Genomic DNA, 7,738 nt, shown 5'->3' with positions numbered 1-7,738 from the left:
AGTTTTCCAGTGTCAGGTTGCGTGTAGGACGGAATCCAAAACCTTAATATAATTAAGCTGTATCAGATCTCTCACTTCCCTTGATCTCTCAGGCCACTTAAAGAAAGAAATCAGATGAAACTCCACTTTCCTCCATGCTCCACTTCCTCCCTCTACTCTCCTCTCTCCCACTTCACACCTTCAGAACAACAACAAAGCCCCAAATCCCAAGCCGCAACGTATTTTTCTGGCTACAGCTCTCTGGGGAAAACAGAATGATGAGTGTACTCTGATGCCTCCCAGGTCCCATGGACAACTACAAACAGGGGACAGCTGAAGTCTGGCAGCAGTCACTTCACTTGCGCCTGGGGGGAGGACCCAAAGGCAAGTTCCCAGCCGACGTTATCTTTCTTGCACCGCATTGAAGTGGGGAAGGAAGTGGCTGGAGGTGCTTCAGATGACCTTGTTCTTCAGGTTAGATGCTAGTTTTTGTCTTGTTTTGCTCTGAAGCCAGGCAGGGAAGAGAGACTGAGACACATACTCTGGGTGCCCTGCTGTGTGTTTTCTGGAGTGAAGAAGTGCTTCAAATGGAGTCCCAGAGGGAACATGAAACTGGGAGTACGGGTATCGGGGTTCTTGCCTCAGCTAGGCTTCGATTTCCTCAACTGTAAATGAGGTAGTAGAACTAGATGATCCCTCAGAGGGGTTAGTAAAGTGTTGGAAGAGATCCCGATTGTTTCAGGCTCAACAAATTCCTTGAATTGTGTGCAAAACTAAGCGTGTGTGTGTGTGTGTGTGTGTGTTTGTGTGTGTGTTTTCACTGAAGATGTCTACACCTCCCAAACTATTAAGAACCACTAAACTATTTTCAAACTCTAAATTTCATCTAAGTGATTTTTTATTTGAAGTCACTTCATTTGGCTTTTCAGGATACAAAAATCATGTAAGTTTTATGAATGTATTCTGAGTAACTAGAAAAAGCAATGTGTATGTCCTTTCCAGCACTAATCCTTTAAGGCATGCTTTAAAAAATTAATCTAGACATTAATTATAAAGTAATTTAACCAAGAAAATTATCTTCTGTAATTTTTATACATTCTACATGATTTTAGATTTAAAAAAATGCAGGACTTACTATTAAAGCAATTGACTAACACTATTACTGCCTCCATTTGTGTGTGCGTGCAAACCCAGATTAGAATACTTTCGGTCTCTAAAAATAATAGTAATTTTTTTTCTTACAAGTTTGAAGTTGTCAATTATAGGTTACACACACATTCTTAAGGAAATCTGAAATGGTCTTTAAGAATGAGTTGCTTTGAAATCATAAATAAGACAAAAAGTTTGTTTCCTTTTGGAAAATAATCCACAAGTGACTGTTTTCTGCCCCCAACAATTGGTGATTTATATTCTAGTAAGGATTTTGGAATCTAGTCTAAGCAATTCCACTCATTTTTTTCAACCATGAGAACTTTCTTTTTATTTCCCTGGTTCTTCAATTTCTTTTTGCACCTGAAAAATAAAGATAGTGAACTTGAATGAAGTGTCCTCAAAGATTCCTCCCCCCTCAATGACACTGTGGCTGTCCTTGGGATTCTAAATATCCTGTTCTCAACACAGCGATCCTGGAACTTAGGCGAGACAAAGTGGTACTTTCATATTAGCTACGTTCGAGGTCTTTTGTTAATTAAGAACAATTTTTCTTTCTTGTCCTCAGTTCACCTGAATACTTCTAAAATCTAAACACATTAGTAAATAAGAGCTTTATTTTTTAATAGGTTTCTCTTTTTCTTTATGAGTGATAGAAGTTTCACAATGTATATTTAATTTTCGCATAATTTTTAAAAGGCAAATTTCACCGGGGCCATGAAAGAATTCTCTGATATATCCAGACTATATAGAAACCATCATCTTAGCTGGCTGAAAAGTAAAAGCTTGGTTGAATTGACTTGGCCTGGTTCTCAGGGTTTCCCAGGCATTAAGCAATATGTGAGAGTCAAGACCATCACCTTCAGAAGCTGCAATAACTTTTTGATTCACTGTAGTCCCATTTAACACACTGCTGTGCAATAATATGTTTGATAAAGTTGAATGTCCTTCCAAAAGCACAGACCATCTCTGGGATTCTGTCAGTTTTAAAGTTCTCCTTCCGAGCTGCTTGGTTACACGGCCATTGGGTACATGTTCATTTTTCCTTTTTTTTAAAAAAAGTATTTCAGATGTCATACTGATTTGTACAGATATGGTAAATTATGTTTTGCTACCTTAACACAGATGAAGTGGATGATACATTTTAAAGGGGGTCATTTTCTCCTGTGGTGAGCAGAGCACCTTTCGTAAGGGCCACCACATACGCTCCCCAAGCCATAGTGGTCCTGTGCCCCACAGGAATGCTGCTCATGCATGCTCACCGTATGAAGGGTAGTGCCAGCAGCTACGGGAAATGTCGTGGTGAAGGAATTCTTCCTGTCCTCACTTGTACTAATTTAGAATCAGAGACCTCTACAAAAGACAATGTCTTATGACAGGAGGTATCCTATAATGTAATCTTCTTCAAATCTATCACCACCGAATTTTATAAACGGGAAAGAAGGACAATGGGCGGTAACAGATTTCCCTAAAGCCACATGGCTTAGTTGGTTGTAAATCCCAGACTCTTCTGAATCCTGGTCCAGTGTTCTCAGGAAACCTCATGTATAGAACCCATGGAGAAGGAAACTCTCTAAAACTGCCCTTTGTGCAGAGTTTTTGATAAACAGTTTCTATTATTATTTGCCTAGATTTTATCTTACACATCAATTACTTTTTAAAAGTTCATGAAAAATCAAAGTTAAAAGTATCAGACTGTTTATGTTACAAAACAGCTGCTTTCATAGTTTTGTCACTGCTAAGTACAGTCCTAATGGGTGGTTGCTAAGTTGCTTCCACGAGAAATGAAAATAATTATTTTGCTAATATCCAAGCAGATGGACAATACTTGTAATATCTCAATTTTGTGCTTAAAATAGATGCTGATTTTTAAAACAGAGGCAATATATTTTAGGTTGTCAGGGACAATTTGTTGAATACTTAGCGAGCTACAGTGTTTGGCCTGTCCTATTCTTTTCAGACAAGTCCACTGGCTCTCTCTCAAGTCTCACGACAGCTAGCTCCTATTCAATGTCAAAATACAAATTGTAATAACTGTCTTTAATGCCACAGTAACTTTGGAGATGCAGCATGCCTTTTAACTATTAAAAGGGTCAATTCTGGTGCCAAATTCCATAATGGCGCAGTTTTGGAGACAGAACAGAAATTGAATACACCAAGGGAGCTGCTTGGGAAAATGAACAGTATATAATCTAATATCTTTAATTTTATATACATGAATATAATGTATGTCAACTTTGTACATGAGATACATACAGCATTTAAACATTTTACTCAACAGATAAGAATTTACAATAGCAATATGACTGACTAAAGGGCTGTCCACTTAATATATTTAGATTAGCTCTGTACTTTAACAGGGAAAGACTGGAATAGTTTACAATCATAGAAACACTGACATTTAAAACAAGATTTTATAAAATAATTTATATATATATCCTAGCATCTATTGAGAGGAATGATTTGCATTTGTGGATGTGTGCAATGAATAGCGTATTTAAATTTTTAGGTAATAAAATAATTTAGAAGCAGTCCATGCAGTGGTCAAAGCAAAGGATGGCAGTTCCTTCAAGATGTCCTCTATCTTTGACATCAGCGGACATCAGACACACCTTAGGTACCACGGGGGCACACTAGACCAAGTCTCTTCCAGCAATTACTTATATAAACAGCCACAGACACAGGCGGATATCCTTCTTTCCATAGCACAAGTACAGGTCACAACTTTTCTCAGCTGTGGGAGTAGTCAGTGTATACTTAAAGTGATTTGATGTCTCTCCTGGAGTTCTACATAATATATATCTCTCTACACGGTAACTAACAGAACTTCCTGGTTTTCACGACTTTACTCTGATACTTCACAGAGTGCCCGCCATGTCCTATGACATAAACATCCAGCAGGTAAGATTTCCCAGGCTGAAGACCTTTAATTGTTTCTGTGGTCACTGCTTTTTGCAGGTTCTGACTGTGGAAATATTTACAGAGGACCTTCTCTGACTTCTTCCTGGTATCTGGTCCAAGGCATTGGTTTTGCTCTCTTTTCTTCTGGTCTTCATTGTAGTTATCATCCACTTCCTTTTTGTAGATGCAAAACTTGTTCCTTTCCTGGGTGCCCAGCCACGCCACAGTGGCTGAGGAGCAGGTACGGAGCTTGTCGAAGGCTTTGATTCGTGTGTCTTCGGGAAGGGAGGGAAATGACTGCTTGCTCGGCCTCGTGGTAGCAAGTATTTTTAACATAGAAGCTCCTTTCTTGTTCCCTTTCAGTCGAATGAGATATTTGGCTTTAGGTTTTCCTCTCAGCTGAAACTGCCGAATGCCTTCCACATTCTGAGACAGAATGAGTTTCCCGTCTCTTCTCACTTGGATTTGGACAGCGTCCAGACAAGAGTGAATAAAGAAGGTGACCTTTTGGTGAGAAGAGACGGGAGCAAAACGTAGGAACTTTGCTCCCTTCCTTTTAACAAACACATCTGTAACCTTCCCATCTTTCAGCTCCACTGTCTTCTGTTTGGCTTCCTCCTTGGTCCTGGCGAAGGTGCCCACGTAAGCGGTGCTCATGTTGCTGTTGCTGTTGGCCACGAAGACGTCAAAGTAGTACTGCGTGTCGGGTTTCAGATCCGACACGGTGAAGATGTTCTTGTTTCCTATGCAGATTTTCTGGATGTCCACCTTGGGCCTGACGTAGGCATGCCGCCCCAGCTTTGGAGAAGATTTTGTCAGGTAGCTGCGTTCTTTCCCTGAGTTATCTGATGGAAATCCGAAGTGGGCGAAGTCGAAAGGGCTGAAGTCCAGACCGGGCTTGGGAGCCATCATGAAAGCGTCGTCTGCACTCAGTTTGGCTTCTACTGCGCAGAGACTTTTGAAATTGTGCTCTTTGTTGATGACCACACAGTACTGAATGGGCTGTTTCAGCAGAGAGGCCGTGGGGCTGGGCTTCCAGGCCAAAGTGACCGTGGTGCGTCCCAGGGAGGTGACATCGACTCTTGGATCATAAGGTAATTCCGGGTAGGGCTGATCAGACTCGGGAGTCGTGGTGGCGTATACTTTGAAGTGTGTGTCTTTCTCTGTTGAAAGAAGCTCCAACTGATATAAGCCAGACGGAGAACTGGAAGATATGAAGTATTCCACGTCATTGCCTTTGTAGGAGAATAACTCTGTGCCTTCCTCGTTAATGATCTGCTGCTTCTGCTGATCCAGAAGTTCAGGCTCACCTACAAGACACGAGGGAAGCACAGTCTACATGTCAGGGCATATGCTGTGGCTCATCAACCTTAAATTGTGTTTTTAGGACACTTTAATTTCATTTTAAAATTATAAAAAGAATACATGTTCCCAGTAGAAAATTTGGAGATAGAGAACAAGATAAAGTAGCATCCATTAATGAGTGATCCAGAGACAGTCTTTTATTAACATCTTGGTGTATTTCTATCAGTCTTTTTTTTAAACGTTATTCATGTTCTTTATCTGAGTCTCATCACTCCCCATATGCACTTATATTATTTTCCTAATCACAGCGTTCCCTCATCACTGTAAGTATCTAGCTTGCCAGATCCTGTCGTGGCACCAGCCTCAAACCTTCACTTTAGGCTTTGCCCCTTAAAGGGAACAGCATCTCTCCAGGGCCTCACAGACTGTACTCATTTCTTTGTATCTTGTTATTTGCTTTCCATCATCTGCATCTTCTTTAAATGCCTAACCTCCCCCTCCTCCTGACTTTCTTCTCATCCTGGACTTTCAGTGGTGACAAGTGTCCTTTTGTTCTCTTTGTTTCTACCCTTTATTCCTCAGAGATCAGAGGCTGCACATTAGAATCACCTGGCCCCAATGTCTAGACCACACCCCAGCGCCATGAAATCACAGCCTCTGAAGGCAGGACTCAGACATCAGTAGCATAAAAAATCCCAAGTGGTGATTCCAGTGTTCAGGTAAGACTGCAAACCACAGCCAGGGAAGCTAATCTCCACCCCTTGCCTTTCCTCACTCCTTACTCCTCATGACCTATCTCTCTTAACCTTTTATTTTACCAAGATCACCATCATCGGATACCATCCCCCATTTCCCTTATCTCCATTTCAAAATCTCCAGATTCACTGCAACCATGCTGTTTTTACTTACTAAGAGAAGGCTTTAGGTTTCCTAAGCCTTTGAGTCATCCATCCAGAGGTCTGGGACCACATCTGTCAGGCTGCTTACCTGAGCCTTCCCCACTCGCCTCCTCGGGCAGCTCCTGGAGACTCAGCTTCCATTCCAATGGCGCATCGCAGGGAGTCACTGTGACTGACAGTGGAGTATTGTCTTCTTCAACCACAAAGAAATACCTGTGCAAAAGTGGACCACTTCAGACCAAGATCATTCATTGTAATGCTTACCACCAAGATTACTGGAAAAAATCACTTGGTTTGATTTGTATTCGTTGAATAGAAAATAAAACTGGCGATTGGACACAACTCATGAAACCTTCAGCATTAACTGTGGAAGTCCAACAGCCCAAGTTTCCCCAACCAGGTTTAGTATCAACACAACATGAAATCATTAAAAGATGTTGAGCTGAAATGAATTGCTTGAGTTACTTGAGTTGAGAACCAACACTTAACCAGTTTGGGGGTGTTATTTAACATAGGCTCTGCCAGTGCAAAGTAAGTCACAACCAAGAAAGATTTCCAGTATGTCACCCTACAGATACTGTGTTTTCTATAAATTGGAGGATATATTTGTAAGTTACCCTGAGGGCACTCTAAAGTAGCCACCAACAATTCCAGGAGGTCATTTTCACAGCAGTGTAGTTCTAACATGCATGTTGGTCTTTGGCCAATAACACTGTATTCATGTTTTTACACTAGTGACTGTTCTCAGCTTTACTATTACAATCCTTTTTGCAGAGGGGTATCTAATCACCATTTGAGAAATATTTTTGAAAGGTTAAGATCACGGTGTCAGTCAGTGGAAAGACCCATTTCTTTACCACTAAGACTTTCTGTAGAATTAAATAACCTAGTGATTTTAAAAACAAAGTTTTAAAAGATCAAAACATTCTGCTCTATGCTTTCTCCTCATATTTTTTAAATGACACCTCAAATGAACTTTTAAGGAGGATACAAATATTGCCCATCTATAACAATGCCATATATTCTTACTCTGAATAATTTAGGTGATCTCATTTATCTTTCCAAGCCCATAATCTGGCAAAGGAGGAAACGGTGGTTTCCATTGCAGCAAGCCCAGAGCTGCTCACTAGTTTCATGGCAAAGGATAGTAAGTTTCACCTTCTAGAGATGGCACCTGCTGGGTATCTCTTGCCTCTCCATTCTCTCCACATCCACCCCAACGTGCTCTCCAAACTGACCGCCATGGCCTTCTGCTCAATCAGTCTCTTCTGTGGTTCCTTCTCACCCCACCAACCTCTAACGCACAGGGTGAACCAGGACACTCTTTCCTACCCACGCTCATCCCCTGTGTGATCTCATCCAGGGCCATGGCTTTAGCCTCTTATGTGTTAATGACTCCCAAATATATTTTATTTTATTTTATTTTTTTTGAAGTATAGTCAGTTTGCGATGTGGTGTTAATTTCTGGTGCACAGCATAGTGAGATATATTCCTTTTCATATTCT

At 40.9% G+C, this 7,738-nt stretch overlaps 1 protein-coding gene across 1 annotated transcript in view; it reads right to left on the bottom strand.

Annotated features, from left to right (window-relative positions):
* Positions 1-3,291: 3,291 nt before the first annotated feature.
* Positions 3,292-7,738, bottom strand: part of NDNF (neuron derived neurotrophic factor) — a 37,063-nt gene continuing 32,616 nt past the window's right edge. Inside the window, exons 3-4 of the mRNA XM_031466681.2 lie at positions 6,322-6,446; positions 3,292-5,339 (exon numbers count right to left, since the gene is read on the bottom strand). Coding sequence (XP_031322541.1) covers positions 3,946-5,339; positions 6,322-6,446 — 1,519 coding nt within the window. The 3' untranslated portion in view covers positions 3,292-3,945. The remainder of the gene's footprint in view (positions 5,340-6,321; positions 6,447-7,738) is intronic.

Source organism: Camelus dromedarius, chromosome 1 (genome assembly GCF_036321535.1).
Source record: "Camelus dromedarius isolate mCamDro1 chromosome 1, mCamDro1.pat, whole genome shotgun sequence".
NCBI lineage: Eukaryota > Metazoa > Chordata > Mammalia > Artiodactyla > Camelidae > Camelus > Camelus dromedarius.
The sequence above is the reverse complement of the archived record's forward strand: the minus strand, read 5'-3'. Positions and strand labels throughout refer to the sequence as shown.